General features: G+C 32.3%; 1 protein-coding gene across 2 annotated transcripts; it reads right to left on the bottom strand.

The window, feature by feature from the left end:
- Positions 1-968: 968 nt before the first annotated feature.
- Positions 969-19,770, bottom strand: LOC148621714 (sorting nexin-2-like). Of its 2 annotated transcripts, XM_088576383.1 has the most exons (13): positions 19,680-19,770; positions 17,154-17,189; positions 13,807-13,891; positions 12,336-12,571; positions 11,877-11,981; positions 10,903-11,044; positions 10,293-10,371; positions 9,550-9,742; positions 8,050-8,143; positions 7,175-7,380; positions 4,859-5,002; positions 3,431-3,583; positions 969-2,564 (listed from the first exon to the last, which is right to left on the bottom strand). In XM_088576383.1, exons 1-13 carry the CDS (start codon positions 19,758-19,760, stop codon positions 2,514-2,516), a joined length of 1,605 nt encoding a protein of 534 aa, XP_088432509.1. In that variant the 5' UTR covers positions 19,761-19,770; the 3' UTR covers positions 969-2,513. The 2 variants fall into 2 exon arrangements, with proteins under 2 accessions (XP_088432509.1, XP_088432510.1); XM_088576384.1 differs by lacking the exon at positions 17,154-17,189.
- Between the last annotated feature and the right edge of the window lie 753 nt (positions 19,771-20,523).

The raw sequence follows: 20,523 nt of genomic DNA, 5'->3' as shown, positions 1-20,523 counted from the left end.
TAACGGTTTAGGAGATTTAGGAAAAACTACTGTCTGACCCTTATAATCTATTTTTAGTAAATGCCACCATGCTTTTTAACGGATTAAAAATCACCACATCAGTTCTATGTAGGATATCCCAAGGAACATTCATACCAAGTTTGGTTCCAACTGGTCACGTAGTGTCAGAGGAGAAGATTTTTGAAAGATATAACATTAAAAATAGCAAAAAGAAAAAAGAAAAAAAAAGGGCAATAACTCCAACACGGTGAACAGATAAAAATGAAAAATTGACCACAGATAGATCTCATGATGCTGAACACTCTTACACTGTCAGAATTTCGCCATACCTTACGATTTCGGAGATATATGCGAAAGACTATTGTCTGACCTCTGTTCTATTTTTAGTAACAGTGGTCATGTTTTTCAACCGATCAAAAATCCCCACATCAGTTCTATGCAGGATACCCCAGTGAACATTCATACTAAGTTTGGTTCCAATTGGTCAAGTAGTGTCAGAGGAGGACAGTTTTGAAAAATTGTTAACAACGGATGATGACGACAGATGCCAAGTGATGGCAATAGCTAAAATGGCCTTTGGCCAGGTGAGCTAATAATGAAGTCGTACATCTAGTGCTAGGCATATCCCCACCTGTATAAGAAGTTGATATCAAAATCTTATATCCCATCTATACAAGGCAACACACTTTGATTTGATATCAATCCATTCATTGGGGGCCAAGGTTTTTGTGAAGAAAATTATCTCTTACATTCCAAATAGTGAAAAATTGCTGTCTCACAAAAACAGGAAGTTGATATCAGACAGCACCCAAAATCACTTACAACATATCTTTAGGCAGCCAAAAAATCAAATTTGAAATCAATCAATTTGAAAAGCCAAGATAATTAAAACAAAATAAGGACTGACAGACAAGGTGATTTCAATATATCACCCGCTTGTTGAGTAAGGGTTTAATACCACAAAACCATTACATAATAGAAGATTTTATTTTCTTTGCAAAATTGTGATTTAAATACAGACCAATTTAATATAGATGTGTACTAGATAAATGACCATCATATGATATAAATACACTATGTCATTTTTCTAACAATTAAAACATTAACAGTCACATCAGACAAAAAATTGCACCAATTAAATAATCTACTTATTTCACAAATTACAATTTAATCACAGTAAACATAAAATTTCTTCACTGACCTAAGAAACCAAATTTGTTAAGTATAACCTGCACACTATGAATACAACAGTGCTTGTGGTCAGAATTAGTTCATATTTCAAGCATAACTAGAAATACCAAAAACCAAAAGTTTTATATTTTTTCCCTATATAGAACATATGAAGTTAAACTGAAAAACACAAAGCTTTGAAAAGAATTCATTTCAGTCTGCTAAAGTTCAAGTCAGTAAAAATTCAGTTGGTTTGGCCTCTACTTTTTCACCAAAGTAAGGACTGAGTATTCAAAATTACACATTAACAGGCACTTTCTTTTACTCATAAAATTTCCTTTCCCCTACTAAATATTTCCATAATTTTATGAGTATTTTAACTTCTAGAAGCAGATTTATTATGACTCAAGTCTTTAATTGAAATTTAACTATAAAGGGAACTGTCATATTAATGGTATCTTCATACCAGTTAGACCAAAGATGAAGTTATATTTATATATAGTGAAACATAGTCAATAATTTTGTACCTTGAAACAAGAATTGACTAGGCATGAAATTTAAGAGGACATGTACAAGCAAATAAAAACAATGACATTTTAAATGTCAAACATCAAATTTAACCCACTAACAAAACAGTTAATAACATAGTGAACATTTATAAAGCACTCTGTACCATTACAATAGTACTGTATTCTTCCTAATTATAAATTTGTTTAAGTCAGGGTTCACCATACATTTGCAATAAGATGTATTCATTCATCTGCGAGTTTTTCAAACTGAATTTCTTCCAATGAGCAGTCTTTGCTATGTAATCAATTTTGTATTAATACATGTATTAGTCATTAAAATAATAGTGTTCTATTAACTTTATCCAGTCTTATCAAAAACAAACAATTTACACTGAAATTTGTAAGGAAAGTACAGTAAATAATTTGTGAAACCCATCCCCCAATATGAATTTGTAAGAAGTTTGGAAAGAATTCTAACTTTTACTACATGATTTAAACAATATAACTGGTATGTTTATCACTTCATAGCTATTATAGATTCCCATCAGGATGCAATTATCACCACCAAATGTTAAAGTTTTATATGTATGTATTTCAAACTCTCAACTTTTTCTAGGGGTTACATCTCACTGGAATAGCCCTTATTATGGCTTATTAATGGAATGATATACAAAAATGACTTCAATTAGGCCTAATACCAGGCAGTGGCAATTTCATTCAACAATGAATTAAATATTGAAAGCATCTATGGTCCATTTTCACAATATTATGAAGATCATGACCTGCATGAGCAACCTCTTGAACTTTGCACATTGTCCATTATGATCGTAAGTCTCATGCTATGGCCTTAGCTTCAGGTAAAAATGCTTCCCAACATTTGATTAACTGAAAAAAGAAAAATATGGGTATAATTACTAACATGTTAATGCATTCCCTTCTCAGGTTGCTAATTTTTGCAGATTCTGTCAAGTGAGCATATATGCAGGTATTAATTTTCGTGGTTTCAAAAAAATGATTAGCATTATACAGTATAAAAAATAAATTTCTTGTGTACTTTTTTTTATTGGTTTTCTGTCCACTGTGAAAATAGCCAAAATTAGTACACTGACAGTATTTTTTTCACTGTCATTTAACTGTTATATTAAAATATTCTTTTATTTGTTGTTTTTATGAGTATATTAAAAGTAAACTTCCTGGTGCTGGTGCTATTTTCAGTCTATTTTTTATTTGCAATCATAAAAAACTGCATCATGAGTGTGTGTGGTATGTCATTAAACTGAACAAATGCCAAAACTTGTAAACAAAACAAATAGATTTTCAAAAACAAACAGAAAATATGTAGTTTGAAGTAATTCAGATATAAAGTTTTCAAGTTATGGTGCGAGATGTAAACAGGGACAGGCAGTCAGAGATTGAGGAATATTTTTATACCATAATACAGCCATCATGATCTCAAAAGACAAACATATAAAAATGTATAATGAGGTAAACTTAAATGAGATGAGAGATAGCCTGGCAACCAAGATGCAATAACCAGTTAGTCTCAACAGGTTTTAAGCTCATTGATATAAAAGACTACAGCGAAATGATTACATTGAATGGTATTGCCTATGCATCATCATCTACATATTGCTTTTTTATATGGATGAGTCGTAGAATTAACCAGAAATGCAGACAGACAAACAGGGTGACTCTTATACATGCATACTCAAAAACTTAAATGAGGATAATTATAAAGTTAGATATTATACCTTTTGCTGATTTTCCATGAGTTGCTCTAGATATCGTATTACTGTCGATTTAAAATCCTCTACCCTGTGTCTGTCAAACCGACCCATCTCTTTTCTAATAGTCTGTGATATCTTTTCGAAATCTTCTTTTCCTTTCTCTACTTTCTCGGACCACTGAAAAGAATTTATTAAATAATAAATTTAGCTTTTCCAAGTCTCTTGCCTAGGTAGTTGACTACATTTTTATATCAACAAATATTAAGCCACAGTGTGTAACCTTAAACATGCAAAAATAAAAATATAACTATGTCAAAATCAATAAGTTCTTCAAAATGTTCAATGAGTCCCCTATTGAAAATCTGGAATTAAATCCACAATAGAGATTTCATCTTTTTCAATGAATTTCACTCATATCAAGAGGAAGGATTCTCAGACTACACTAAAAACTGGGAGCATGGATCAGGTACTCCGGTAGGGTAAGTGTCTTCTGCTTTTCTAGAAACACCAGCTGACTTGCTCATAAAAAGTCAAGTCCAGGGTAGATAAAAGAGGAAAGGAAAACTATGACATGCTGAACAAATCAGTTCTATAGTGCAGATGGATAAACCATAACGATCCACGAGTTCATGATGACGACTATAAAACTTTTGTAGTGATGACTTTTATCTTGTAGCAACATAACCTGGTTCCAGAAGCCTAGTTGTAAGAAGTCTACCAGGATACAAAAAGTCTGTGTAGTTACGGCAATTGTGGATTTGAGGCAAATCTCAACTTGAGATTTTTTTTTATGAAACCCAGGCCAGATCATCAATAGGGACAAGTATAAGTACATGTATCTATTTTTTTATGCTTTTTTATAGACAGTATACCTATAGTCACAAAGAACACCATCACCATTTCCAACAACTATCATAGTGAATATGTTGACAAAGAAAATACTGCTTTTGATTGAATGGATTTTTTTGGGGGGTGGAATGTTCTCTTTAATGACTGGTTTTCAGGGTAATATGAGAAAGACACTTTTAAATTATCAATGTAAGATGAGGCAATATGCTGAGTAAGAATGATATTTGTGTTTACTTCTACCAAAGTTTGCCACTTACTTTCCTCTTATTTCTTTGTTATTGAGCAACATCACTGTTACATGTGTCACTAGTTTTATTATGCATCAGCATATCAAAACAAAAGCATTGTAACCATAGATTGGTATTACATGTGCCTGAATGAGACCTGCTTGATAAAATATGTTTTCAAGTTTCTTATTAAACATTGAGTAGGATTATAAGTGTCTATATTCTACACGTTATAAATTGCTTGCTTATTTTTTCTCACTTTTACTACCATTGATGTGTAGGCAACACCCTTTTTTCATTCTTACCCCTATATCACTATTGTAGTATGGTCATTTACAATTAAAAAATATCCATGGGATAAATGTAATAAACAAACCTCTGTTATTTCAGCATTTGCCTGGCCAAGTTTATCATTTTTCATGGCTAATTCTATCTTGGCTTTATTTTCCCTTTTTTTAGTAAGTGTTGCTTCTGCATCCTTCCAAGTTTTGTAAGTTTTAAATCGTTCATGAAATACACTCTGAAGATGAAAAGAAACCATAAACCAAATGAACTCAAAGGAGTGTTATACACAGCATAAAAAGATTCTATGGTGAGATTATGTTTAACTTAAAGTTGATATAATATTTGTATCAAGTCTTTGTGCTGCCATACATACAGGATTACATACAATTAGCTGCCATACATACAGGATTACATACAATTAGCTGCCGTACATACAGGATTACATACAATTAGAAATGTGCCCATAGGAAAGTGCAATACAAATTTCAAATCATTCTCAAGAAAAATGTCCATGTTTAAGGTACGAACCTTACTGAATATTTTCATACCCCATGCACCCTCATATTAGACACTCAGTCACAGAGAGTGATCCCCCTCAAAGTATTTCTGTGAAAATAAATCTGAACTAGGGTTTAATGATTACCAATACTACTTTCAAGTTTGAAGAGCCCGTGATGGTTCGGGTGTTAAAAGAATAGGCCTGCAGCAGCGCTAAGCCTGTCATAAAAGGCAACTAAATAGTGCCCAGAACCTTAGCCGGGGGCTAGGGCGCTCTGCCCACAGAGCAACTGGGATGTGTGCCCAAGGTGGTGGAATGGGGTACCCCTGGTGTGTTACATGCTGGGGTTGTCAGGCTATAATACGGAAAACCTGACCGCAAACCATAGTGGTGCACTGTGTTGGGAAAGATGCCACGTTCCTCGCACGTTAAAGAACCCTACTGTGGTATTCTCCTGGAGTAGGAACCATAGGGCTCCGCCACAGGAGGCTAAATTGCCCAACCCTACCCATCTCTCCCAATTTCCAGTGGCAATCAAAATTTGTCGACCCCATTGTCCTTGTGTCCCATACCTTTTTCATTTCATCATTATTTCATGTTCAATTTATCATCAATTTCATGTTCATTGTCTGAATATAGCTGAAATATTGCTGCTCGGACGTTAAACCCCAACAAACAAACAAACAAACAAACAAGTTTGAAGAAAATGATAACAAAAATGAAGACCATTGATTCTAGAGTTACTACAAGTTGTGTATCAGATGGATGAAAGTATTATTAGTTATTCTATTGCATCATTAGCAAGGGAATAAAAAAACTTTAACCAAATGAGTCTTACAAGTCTTTCAACACATGGTATTAAACATCCCTTATTTTCATGTTAAAAACTTGTGAACATGCCAAGGTGTAGCATATAACTTAACAATGTGAAGTAACCAAAAATGTACATCTATCTATGAATAAACCTTTAGATTATTACAACCAGTTAAATCTTTTGAGACAGGCATATTCAAAGCACAAATAATAACTAGAAATACTGTGAGCAAGCTCACGAAGAGAACATCCTTACTTCAAATGGACTTTACTGTAAAACAATTGTTGAATTATCTCCTTTTAGCATCATACAACAGTTATTACATTCCTTCGTGCACATCTACATATGATGCCCAACCTTCCTGTAAATTTCATCAAAATCCTTTGAGCAGTTTAGAAGGAGTGGCACTTTAATACAAGGTTTACCATGTAAAACCCTGAATTTAGATTTTCTCCTTTTGGAGATCTCTGACAGTAACTATATTCTTCATGCACATCTAGATATGATACCCAACCTTCCTAGAAAATTTTATTAAAATACCTTAAGCAGTTTAGATAAGTTGTCCTTACAAGATTTCCTGGGTAAAACCCATAATTTGAATTATCTCCTTTTGAAGTTCTGTGGCAACAATTATATTCCTTAATGCACATCTACATATGATACCTAACCTTCCTATAAAATTTCATCAAAATCCTTTCAGCAGTTAAGGAAGAGTTGGCTTACAAGAAATGTGGACAAATGCACAGACAGACTGGAAAATTCTTATATAACCCCCCTCCCCCCCAAAAAAAACTTTGTTTGCCTGGGGGATTAATACCAAAAAAAATTCCAATACCAATGAATTCATTTTTAAAATTAACAAATAAAAAAAACTGTCTACCACGTATGTAAATAAAGACAATAGTTACAGAATATTAAAAATTACTGGTACTGAAAGATCACACGAGTATTCTATGGTAATTAAGTAGGACACATTGATATAATGTAGGGCAAATTTCTACCTAAAGAGCTATTTAAAAATTACTAAGTAGCCTACCTAGATTTGTATTGAAATTGGTGCCAGCTATTTTTTATTTTCTGTAACACTAACTCACCTTAACTGATCCTAATAATGAAATATAATCTTTTAGTAATTCTGCCATAAGGAAGAAGTCGTGGTCAGCTTGGTCCCGCTGAATTATCTCAATTCTTTCTTCTGTCTCAGCTAACTGTGACAGAGCTCGAGACAATGCTGTGTGCTCCTCTGCATTACCCAACATGGCAGCACTTTTTGAGAAGTGCATTGTTGTTAAACTTAATTCTGAAATAGTACATGAATCAAAACTTCAATTATTTGGACATTTTCCACAACCACAAGTGATAAAAGTTAAAATATGAAAATGATTGGTTTATTTTCCTTCATTGTGCAAACCCATTCTGTTCCTTTACATATACTTTAATTCAATTTTTAATACACTTTCTGACTGGTTGGGCTTCTTTGGGCAACACAGGTTAAGTTGTATAAACTAACTTGTTATTGTGATGTCAAATTAGTCTGTGATTAAAATAGATAACATCAAGTGGTCCTCATTCTGCCCTTCAAATAATCCCATTCTATTAACCCTTTCGGCACTAATCACAGCATATATCACGATGACCTGTTAGGCCATCACTGCTACTTGTGACATAAATTGTTTTGTCCACTACTGGATTTTGCATCCACCATACGGTTCATATTACTTGAGAGTGAATGTTGCTGAATTTCGTAATTTCTTTTTGTATAATTTCAACAAAAACAAATTCTTTGCTGAGTTCTTTCAATTTGTATTTTATTCGGGAAATACAGTTTTGATGTTGTTTATTAGGAGTAAAGTTTTCCTCAAAATGTTTTATTCGCATGTCAACTATTTTCACATATGTATAGAATTAAAATTAGATGACTTAAATGCTTAAAAATGATACCACAATATTTATCTGAATGTGTACAAACCTTTTCGATGATGAACTAAAGCCTCCATGCTGGTATGAAGTCTACGTAATTGTGAATCTAAACTTTCTACTTGTTGGTGCTTTTCATCAAACCACTGAAAATAGAAAAAAATCATTTCCTGAATCATAAAAAACATGGCTTGTTTTTCACAAGAATACATAATTTTTTCCATACAAGTAAACATGAAAACTTGCATGCAAATTCTTCTGTAACTTTATACAAATATTGACATCAAATACCAATTTCTTGTAAGTAAATAACAAAAAAGTATAAAAAAGCAAATAATGCAAACAAAATAGAAAAAATACACAAACATTCTAAAATGACATGACTCAATGACAGGACATAAATAATGCAATGATAAAACTAATAATTTTTTTTAATGTACTAAAATAGAGCAAAGCCTGAGAAACTAAATACATCATAATTTCATTTTAATACATGATTTTTCAAATGACTAAATTCAGCTACAAACAACTATACAATTTACAAATGTAAACCAATCTATCTTCACAGATAAATATTTTTGTGAAGCATATTTTTTTTATATTTTTTTAGGCCCAAATATTTTAGTTTCTCTGGCCAACTTACTACCAAACATCTGGTGGCTAAATTTTAAAAACAATTATAAGAGCAAAATGAAGCAAGATAAGAGATGGAGTTAAGCAAAAGTTTCAGAAGAAAACTAAAGGAAGTTCTAATAATGCCTGACCATTTCTTCCTTTAAAGCTCCATTTTATGGGCTGAGAAACTGGTGTTTGACATATTTACTTTCAATTCCTTTTGCACAGATTTTACGGTGCATCAATTATATCTCAATAAAAAATAATACACCTTTTAGAAATTTGACTTAAAATGCTAAATTATCCAATGAGAAACCAAATCTTTCTATGCAAATAAATTGGTTTACAAATTAATATATTATGTAATCATGACAACAGGTAGAATTACCTCCAAATTATGCCACTAATCACCAGAGGGCAAAAATGGATAGAAATATATCATATTTATAATTTGAACAGGAATATTTAAAACGAAGACATTAGAGTTATCATATCATAGTACCATTGTTTTCAAAATGACAAAAAATAAAACAACTACATGTACATGTAAATTTGTTGACAACATGTCCAGTCCAAGGACAGATGTCATGAAACCTTCCACTTTTATGAATGGTGTAAAAGATTAGCTTATTTTCCAGCTTATATATTGAATGTACTCAAAGTCAAACCTATACAGCTACAGAGTAAAAGAAAGTAAGCACTACTTTTATCCAATACCTAAATTAAAAAACCTAGCCCTCAATTGTATAATTTATTTAATCAGAGTAATTGCATTCAGCAAGTAATATAATAGTTAACAGGTTTTATATGATATAAATAAGTAGCAGGAAATTCACCAAGAACTTACCATTCAAATCACATTAGTTTAACTGTTATAAGGTAGACTACATTCTCAAAAGAATATGGCTTTTATTGCCACATGAGTGTGGTCTCTTACCTCATCAGACTCATCCATTTTAAATGATATCTTCTCCACAGCATCACCAACTTTGTGGAAGAGTCTCATTACCCCAGCCCCACTCAATGCTGATGTGTTGGTTGACTTGGGAAGTTCACCTTCCCTCTCCAAGAAATCTCTGAAGTCTGGATCCATTCGCAGTAATGGATGGGAGGCTGTCCTATTCAAAAATCTAAAAGGCACAAGGGTTTGAATTGAGAATATTCAAACAAATTTTGATTGAAATCTCAAGATCACACTCATTCTATTGCTTTTCTATGCATCAGAACTATGTCAGGTATTCTAATTATCGTCATCTTTTTTTCTAAATGTGTGTTTTTTGGTAATCGGTTGACAGTATAAAACTAATTTAGTAGTTGTCAACTTTTGTATAAGGGCCATAAAGAACTTGTAATTCCGTGGAAATCCATAATGTATCAAAGGTTAGATGGCGCCTATAGACAACTTTGACATTCTCTTTCAATCTGGAAAAGTTCTTTACTTATATTGAGGTCAACTGGGGTCAACAGTCAACTTGGTAGACATTGCAATTTAGTAATTGAGAAGGTTACTTCACTGGCATTTTCCTACATTTTCAACTAATCAATAATCCAGCTGTTGGTATTCCATCTTTTTCTTTTTTTTCCTACATTTTCAACTAATCAATAATCCAGCTGTTGGTATTCCATCTTTTTCTGTTTTTTTTCATGAAAATGGTTAACTAATAAGTTTAAATAAAATACCTTTCTAAAGAAGCTCTTCTTCTTTCTATGAACTCAGATGATCCTGAATCATCCTTTGATACTTTAATCTTTGTCATACCTTAAAAATTGGGAATTTACTGAGTACTACACATTCAGTATAGCATGGTGTTATCCAAAGTTACTTTTTTTAAAGTATGATAGCAAAATATTTACACATGTTAACAAAATATAACTTTATTTAAATTAAAATTGAAAACTAATAGTTTTTAATTATTTTGTTAAAAAATTTTTATGTAGATTATTTAAATAGTCTAAAACTATCTTTTATTCTTAGACTGTATAAGTACATATGGTGAAAATATACATTTTTAAATGCTGAGAATTTCTATTTTCTTGGCTGAGTTTAACATGGTTTTTGCCAACGCTTTAAACAGCATTTTTCAGGATTAACTGGAAGTGTTAATATTGGGATGCAAAATGAGGATCAACAGAGAAGCAAAACTTTGCATAAATAATTGTAATGGTGAAATCTAGATCTTGAGGTATTATTCCACCTTCAATACTGGGACCTTTCCATCAGCAATTCAATTCTACTATTCTAAACTTTTAAATTAAGATTTTAAATAAATAACTTTATCTATAAAATTACCTATTACACTTTTTTCTGGAGCTGGTGGTACAATAACACCTCTAGGAAGATGTTTCTCAGCTAATTTGGCATGAAGTCCTAAAAAGTCACTAAATCTACGTAGAACACTAAGCTCAGCTTTACGGAAGGCAGGAATGGTAGTCTTAAAGGAGAAAAAGGCATATTTAACGGTATCATATCATACATAATGCTAAATTAATATGGAAGTAATGATAGTCAATTTCAATGCTTACCTTTAGCCACAAGCCTGAAGCCTGGGGGTGCTAAAAAATTATTTGGGCTACTGAAATGATGTGTACTTTTCTTGTTTTGGGCTAGTTTAATCATGTACACCTCTCTATTATTCGAGCTAGTCGTTGAGAATTTTGAAGGAAAGGACTGCAGTCTTAGTTTAAGGTTTTTTTGTAATGATGTAAAATAATCTCCAAATCTCACAATACAATATTGTAATGCATGCTGGTCTATATAATTGAATAAGCAATGAACAGCAGCTGAGCATGTAGACAGAAGCAGGGGCTGGTCTGGCTTACGTTTTCTTATGTCTCTTGCATTTTGAAGTGTTTTAGACACTTTCTGATGGAACTGTTTTCAAATTGGATTTAAAATATATTCTTTTATTAGATAAATCAGTGTCTGAATGTATCATATGGTTTATCAGTGCTGTCAAGCTTGCACATAGCTATGTGTATATGACTAATGTTGTATAACCTCTGACCAGAAGATGTGAGTTTTGATCAGCTCAATAATTTACTTACATCTGATTGACACCTCCAATGAAAAATTATTTGAAGGAGTGACTATTTAAATAAATCATGAATCCATGTCTCATTACACTGTAATTGGCTTCAGAATTTGAATTCTGTATACACATATTTGTGAATAAAATAAATTAAACTTACACTTAATCTGAATCACCACAAATCACAAACTGAGTCTTCCTTGACAAAATTATTTTAGTAGTCTTAAACCCATACCTTAGTTCTTACTCTGTATACCATATAAGCACCCATACCATCTCCCATTTTCTGGGGGTCTGATATCTTAATGTCTATTGTATATTCATCTTTTTCTTCCTCAACCTGATCATATGAAGTAATACATGCATATTTAGAAAATGTGACACATCAAATTCTTCTTAAAATGCCTTTACTTCATCTAGAAGTGGCATTTGAGAAACAACATCTAATTTTAAAACAGTCAAAAGTAGTAACCATCCAAGAGTGCTTTAATGTACACCTGATGATACTAAATTGGAATAAGAAAACAATTTTGTTATGTGAACTTATCCATTGAATTTGTATCAGTCGAAGTAAATCTCTATGTTCAATTAACACATCTATTGAAGCTCTTGACAGTCTCTTCTGCAGTCAGTTTCAAAATCAACAGCTAGAAGATGTCATTTTGAACAATAAATTTAGTAAAACTGAACATACATCATCCTTAGATTTAGTTGCAGCTGTGACCTTGACAGCTGTAGCAGAACTATGTGATGATACAGATATCTGTGGTTTTGGTTCTTCAACAGTTTTTTCCTCAACAGTCTTGGGAGGGTCTACTGAATCAAATGGGTTTGATTCTGTACCAAATGGGTTGGACTCTCCATTCTGTTTTGGTTCTGGGTCTGGCACTGTTTCTTCATCTGAATCTAATTTAACTTCATCTCCTTCCCCTACAAAATACAAATGTATCTAGAGATCAGTCTTATTTTGTTTAAAAAAAAAACCACTTTGTACATTAACCAGTAAAGATTCTAACATTTTGGTTTTTTGTAATACTTTCTGTCCATTAACTGTCTGCTAAAAATGAATGTATGAATTTTAAATACTGAAGTGTTTTTTTCTGACTTCATGTGTATGTTTGCTCAATATTTTTATCAAATGGAAGAGAAATAGTTTTTAAACATCAAGAATTATATTTTGTCTCTAGAAAAAAAACTTTGACTAAAACTATCTAATAGATACCCTCCACTACTCTACCAATATCTGTATGGGCAAAATATAAAGTTGTCTTACAAGAAGTGTAGTTGCAAAGAATTTTGCATTAAAACCATATGGTAAAAATAGGGCATCTAAAGAGACATTAAATGATAGTCCATCATGTTACCTTAACACACAAAAAGAACTATCTTTCACAATACTTTAATATTCAAAGAAAGAGACATGTAACTCCAATTAATCCAATAAAATTGGGGGTAATAACAAACATAAAATTGTTTTTTTTTAATATTTGTGTAAATATTACAACCAAACTGAAATTTGTCATAGATTGGTGTTTTACAATACTCAATAAGTGCACAAAGTTTCAAAAAAATCCTTTATTATTTTCTAGTTATCAAGTGGAAACTGTTGGGAGACAGACATATGAATGGACAAGCAACTATTTTGTGGCAGGTATAAAAATATTAAATAAGTCTTTAAGCAGGAAGCTGTTGTTGCCTTAGTCTTAATTCCAATCATTTAATATGGCATACCTGCATGTACATGTATAAGCTTCTGTCAAAATATTAAGTAGCTGTGGTATGTAGTTAATGAGAAAGACTGTTGTGAAAATTTTGTATCTACATATAAATCATATGGCCGAAATATCTCCTAAATGAACTTGCACATGTTGAAGTACTAGGAATACCCCAACTCATGCATGAAGATGATATCATACTGTAATCAAAATCACTTACTTATAGCATTACTATATATATCATAAAGCTTCTGTAAAAATATCAAGTTGCTGTGATAAATACAGTAGTAGAATATACTCATGGAAAAGTGGACAGAAGGATGGACTGAAACCATGACCACTATATAATACAGAACATCACTCCTACTTTTAAAAAATGGGAGTATAATCAATCCCACTTTACAAGTGGGGTTATAATACATTGTACATGTGTAACTAGTTTTTTTGTACCTCCAAACAAATCTTCTGAGTTGATGTTGGCTTTAATAGGAATTCGTGTTGGTTCATCTGCTGGCTCTTCAACTACAGACTGTTCCTACATAACAAAAAGAATACCTCTGTCCTACTTCACTTAAACTTAAGGAGGTAGACCAAGGGTAAGGGACACAACTCTTACAAATCATTGTAACATTTGTATTCAGCATCTGACATCAATCTTATGTAAGCATCAAAGTAACTCAGATTGATTTCAGACTATTTCAAAGGAAAGCTTGAGAGACTTTGGTGAAATTGAATATGATACAAACATATCACTGAGATTTTTTCTCTACCCTAGGTCTACCTCCTTAAATCATAACTATAAAAATCTAATTTTACAAGATATCAATAGTTACAAATGTATTATCTCCTCATGCACATCTACATTTTGTACGTATTAGCTAAACCTTTCATATACATTGTAATTGAATAAAAATCCATTGTGTGGTTTAGTAAGAGTGTGAACATGATGTTAAACACTTAAGGCAAATTATTTCCTATTACAGGGATCAGACATTAACGATCTTCCAGCATGCGTACATTATATCTTCAAATAATGCCTAATCTTAAGATCTGTGAAGCTGTTTAGAAGCTGTGGTTACAAGATGTGAACATTAACTACTAAAAACTAAAGAAGTGAATTATTTTCCCTAACAATAATTCCAGCTAGTAGTGTGTCAATGATCGACAAAAGTCTCACATTGGTTGGTTGGCCATATAAATGTGATTAATTGATTGAGATTTTAATATTTGATTATAATCGGATTCATATAGCAAAGTCACTGGTCACCCTTTAATCAACATTTTCACATGTAAAATGTATTTTCTTTCATAACCCCAACATGTATACAAACTTAGATCCTAGTTTAAGACAATTTCCATTATTTTCACTCTCATAGCTTCTACAAACATATAACTACAAACTGCACATTTTGGAGATATGTATATATAGGTTCTTTTGATAGAACAGATCCGGTATCTCCAAAATAGGTCACTGTGTACTACCTTTATGTACATCAAAAATATTTAATGTACATTAAGGTAGTACACAGTGACATATATTAGTTAATTATATAAAAATTCAACAACATGCTTTAATAGTATTACAGGGTCAATTCAATTTAAAGTCCCATACTGGTGAGAATTTTATAAGTCAAATGCCCATTTTAGGCCAATTAGTTGGCAATCACTATAACTTTATGTGAAATTCTCATTAGGAATCAACTACAAAACATTTACTGTGTCTCAATATTTGTAACAACGTCAAGGAAACTGTTAATACATGTAATTCCAAGAGCAATTATAATAATTTTGGCAAAAAAACCACTTTAAATCAAGAACTCATCATGATCACCTCAGAAAAGAAAAAAAAATTCTCAAAAATAGGTAAGTGTGTATACTCAATAACCTGGTTAGGGCCAGTGCTCACTTTTCATAAACCACTTCTAAAAATTAAGTTATGTTCACATGTATGTCTTGTTTTTCTCATTGAATATAATAATATTGAATAAATTTTCTGATATAGTAAAATTACTAACATGAAACTCTATGAATACTTTAACAACATAATATAAATAATCATATAGAATCATGACTACAGAGTAACAAATCATGCAAGTATATTATTGTACTTTGTAGCATAATTTAGAATATACATGTAATTCAAATCATAAGTCTTTTTTTTTATTGACACATGCACAATATGAAGTTTCAGACTTAGAAAGAAAAACCAGAATACCTAGCACCAGTAGTCCTCATATCGAGAATTGTAATAATGCTTTAAGTGTCAGTATCTGTGAGAATGAGGCAGTGGGTGAAACATGGTATGAAAAAAACCCACCATTTTGATGGTTTAATTTGACTATTTTCACCATCAGAATCAAGGAAAACAGAAAAGATTTTCCATATCATGCTTGCCCATTGAGTTACAATTTCACTGAAATGCACTGAAAATGAACATTTCAAGGGCAGATAACTCTGTCAAAAACCTCATTTTTCTAACATTCTATTGAAAAATTTCTGAACAAAGCCAGTGATGCAGAGATTAAATACCGGTATTGGTCTTTTCAAATAATGAAGGTTTTCTTGAGTGATATTGCATTGTCAGATCAGTGGTGTTTTGACATGCATGTTTCTTATTTTTCCCATTTTGCCTGATTCTTGCAAACACTTACACTTAAACAGTACAGTTTGAAAGACTAAACATTTTTATATATGCATGTACTACTGCTCTAAAATGTAAAATGTATTCAACAATCATTTATCAATTTTATGGACCATACAAACATAACATGAAGTTACACACATTTAAGTGATAGGTATACCCCCATTTGTATGGGACATTGAATAAATCCAAAATTAAATCTAATTATTCAGAGCCCAGAATATTGCAACATGCTTCAAATATACCACCAACACATTGAGAGAGGTGGGGTGGGGGCGGGTAATTATACCGAACATTTACATTTTACACATAGGAGGTTTATAAACAAATGACAGGATTCTCATTATCAGTTTTTTTTTATGTAATCTGTTAGCACTAGTACAGTATTCTGCTTTTTTTTTTACTCATCTTCTAAAAATTGGTCAAAATCCAGTTTCAAAAGGGTAAAAACCTGAGCCTTTCTATTAAATCAGATCCATCATTTTTTATGTGATATGGAATATTATTGTTTATTTTATACAGACCCATAATCTTTTCTAAAAATAAAATGTGCAGAAACAAGATGTTTGTTTTTTGGCCCTTCAAAATCATTACTATCCTTGGAACATTGTGCTACAATTTCATATACTAGTACTTGTTCAAATGCAATTCAATACAAGTTATTGTACAGAAACCAGACTAAATGTTTCATATCTACATGTACATGTAGGTCTGAGATGATTCAGGATAAATCTAAATAGCCTGCTTTCCTGTCGTTTTCCAGTTGTATTGAATACATGTATATTTGAGGCAAAAAAAAAAAAAAAAACCAACTCGAGAATTATGATGAGCCACCCATTGCCTGATTCTTACACAGAATGGTACTAAACACAAAAACAACCTGAAAATAAAGCCTACATAGCCTAGACACATGATGACTGCTGTAAATTGGGGAAATACAGCATATTAACCAATGTATGCATATGGGTACTAGTGTGTAGGATGTGTAAGGTTGTAACACGTTTCAGTGCAAGGACCCAGGAATACATTTGAATTGCTAGATATTTCTTGGTCATTTATATGTGATATAACATAAATAAAATGAATTAGAATGAAAACAGGAAAATTGTAGTTGTGGGAGCCATATCAGTTAGGAGCCTATGTGCCATATACAAACCTGAGTTTCCTCTGGTTTAGTTTCATCGCTAGACTTCTGAAACAGGATAATGGCACAACAATTAAGCATCTCATACCTTATACACACATACATGTACCTGCCAACTTACAAGATTTAATTGTGTTTTCAAGATTTTGACCATTCGTCCTGCTAACACAATTTTTCAGGTCAAATATGTCATAAAACCAGATTTTGCCAAAATTACCTGAAAAATTTGGAAATAAAACCCCTTAATTTGTGTTTTAATCTCATTTCTTTGAATTGAAGAATCATTATTCTGTCAAAATGTGTTCATTGCTCTCTAAATAGGTAACAGTATTTTTTATGACAGCTAAATAATCTTAGAGGAGCAATTAGCTGATGAGGGTCTGACAATTAGAAAATGAATCCTGATTGGATCTACCACTATTTTATGAACAGCCAATCATTTTCTCAAGATCAACTTCTGCTCCACAATTAACTTGACAAATACTGTCAATCTAATAGGTCTAAAATTTGTAGAACCATGTATGTTAACAAATTATAAAATATCATTGTTTATAAACAAGAGGCTCCCAGGAGCCTGAATCGCTCCCCTGGTTAAAGTTTTGCAATAGCTCTAACAAGGAGATGTCCAACAATTTTGAGTCCATGAAGACTTTGGTAGGACTTATCATAAGGATCGTTTCATGGATTGAAAGTTTCATTCTATAGATCTATTAAAGTTTTAAAGATATTGACTGAAAACTGCTAAAAAAGTAACCCTGATCAGCTGATTGGTCCTCGGAGATTATTTAGCTGTCATAAAACGTACCCTTACCTGTTTAGACAGCAATAAACACCTTTTGTCAGATTAATGACTCTTTTAATTAAAGAAATGAGATTGAAACACGAATTAGGGGTTTGATTTCGGAGTTTTTAAGTAATTTTGACAAGATCGGGTTTTGTGTCAAATTTTACCCAAAAATCGTGAACAACAAAAAATGGTGGCGAAGTTTCGTGGTTTCGAGAGGACAAAACTTCTAACAGGGGCACATTTTCACGACCGAATAGGGACATGGCGTCCTGAAAAAAGGGCATGGTGTTCTGAAAAAAGGGCATGGCGCTGCGAAATGCTACTTTGCTTTAGATTTAACTCTAATTTCAGCCATTGATAGATATTGGCTAAACCTAACAGTTTTGAAGATAAATACAAACAAATGAATATTTGTTACATTTCCTCTTATACTGTACTGCATTTAATGAAAAGTAAAAGTTGCCAAAGTTGCAATCTTTCCATTTCATCATTTTATTTGGCATCATTCTGTCACATAGATCAAGTTTGAGTTGCTATGGCGAGAAAACATTCTGAACTATAATCCTTTCAGTTCAAAACTGAACACTAACTCCCCCATTCAATTGACTTTCATTGAAAGAAGGAAAGGTGTGCTCAATGTATTCTTAAATAGCAGAAATACATTTGAATGTAAACAAAAGTTTTCATTTTGACATTTTTAAATTAAATGTTCAGAATTTCAATTAGGTTTGGAGGAATCCACCACAAGAAAAGAGGGACGTACAACTTCAATTTATTATAGTGCATGCACAAGTTGCTCATCTGAAAAAGGCCCTTCTATGCTACAGTGGTTGTCTCTTTCACACAACTACAGTAAAACCCATGCAGTTTGCAAAAAAATGTCTTGAAAATGTTGTATCACAAGTTGTCCCGTGTAAAAACCCACATTATGCACATCATAAGAATATGATAACAATTCGGTTTCGAATGATAACAAGTACTATCTTTAAAAAAAAGACAGCCGACGCAGTTAAATTTTGTTCTTTTTACTAATAATTTTCTACATCTCATTAAAAAAAATAACATGTGGCACGCAATTTCGATTTTTTTAATGCCACTAAGTTATCAGTATTTGGCCAATCAGGAAACAGAGTTGCGATCAGGTGACTTCCGTTTCCATAGAAAACCGTCTTTAAGGTCAAAGGTTAAAATGCGAACTATACCAACTGTGTCTGGAAAAATCAGGTCTACAATGCACATTTTGTATCTCCTCTTTATGTACAGTATATACAACAAAAAATGTACAAGTCAAACAAAAAGTTGTTTCTTTCACCTTTAATGTCTGGTTCATGCAAACATGCAAGAAATTTTCAGAATCTCAATGTACATATAATGGGCAAGGAGCCTTCAACAAAATGAAATATTAAAGTGAAGACTTACTGGTCTGATGACCTGAGTCATTGAGTCTTACAAATATCATTTAATACGACAAACATTATTTCAAAATATATTTACGTACACTTCAAGGTGCAAACGTGGTGGTTAATCGTGTTTTAATGTATTATGATGAAAAGCAGAGTGATTTAGGTGAATAAAAATGAAAACAAGCTGTTAAGACAGCGACGTAGGCCAAGACTGGCTAGAGTCTTCAATGAGGAAAACCGGTGACAAGATGTCTTTTGTCTAAATACAGTATTCTATTGTTTTAACAAACGCAGTAGTATAAACGCATAGCTGAAAATGATGTTGACCATTTGGAAAATTGTAATAACCTCTTTAGCTTCGGAAAATATGTCGTCATCGTCATTTTCGTTAGAATCTTCCATCGGGGGTGGTTCTCGTTCGTCTGCCATCTTTGAAGTCACGTGATACAATCATTTCGTGATCAATGCAAATTACGAAGCCTTCAACAAAACGAATTATACATAGTGCTGATTTTAACGAAACGAAGCTTTAACGAAATTCCTTTTTGAAATGATTAGTATTTCGCAAAATGAAAGATACTGTCTCAATATCAAACAAAAAAAATCGTGGTCATTCTATCGACTTTTTTTTTTGTTTTAATATGAGCAATGCAAGCATTTTGAAGGATATGCATAGCAGACACCAAATATCATAGACCTGCACGTGCTACCTAGCAATTAGACCTGTATCTAAAATGATTCATCTCTTTAATTACAGGTCGTGGTCTATATACGTATATAATCTACTATAAAAATCCTTGATATGAGGCAGACGTAACATGTTCTGATTTATATACGTTAATTATACGTACAATTAACTAGGATTTATTTTTCTTCATAATTTGACAAACGATACGAAACTAGTAATATAAAGATCCTTAATTAATCTGTATCACAGGTCAGTGGTAAATTCCTGTCAGACTGAACTCATATGCATGTATCAGTGCTTCTAAAGTCATTGGTTAAATTCGTATTGATTACCGCTATATATGAACACTGAAATGAAAGCCCAGTTTCGAAGTGATGTTTTTGTATTATCAAAGCATAAAACACTGAAACCGCTTGGCTTATTCTCCTTCTTTTTCAACAGATCAAAAATAAGTAAGTGCATGCAGGGATCGAGTGTATAAACCTGTAATTACAGCGGTCCCCA

Source organism: Perna viridis, chromosome 3 (assembly GCF_037379345.1).
Source record: "Perna viridis isolate PV_CMFRI_1.1 ecotype Kerala chromosome 3, ASM3737934v1, whole genome shotgun sequence".
In the NCBI taxonomy this organism is placed as follows: Eukaryota; Metazoa; Mollusca; class Bivalvia; order Mytilida; family Mytilidae; genus Perna; species Perna viridis.
Note: the sequence above shows the minus strand (reverse complement) of the source record. Positions and strands in the feature narration are given on the sequence as shown.

Bases quoted from the DNA above. Each gene is read 5' to 3' on its own strand.
- LOC148621714 (XM_088576383.1), bottom strand. From the start codon at position 19,760: ATGGCAGACGAACGAGAACCACCCCCGATGGAAGATTCTAACGAAAAT. The intron at 13,892-17,153 runs GTTTGTATATGG...TTTGTTATGTAG, and splicing joins CTAAACCAGAGGAAACTCAG to GAACAGTCTGTAGTTGAAGA. The intron at 8,144-9,549 runs GTAAGAGACCAC...TTCTATTTTCAG, and splicing joins AAATGGATGAGTCTGATGAG to TGGTTTGATGAAAAGCACCA.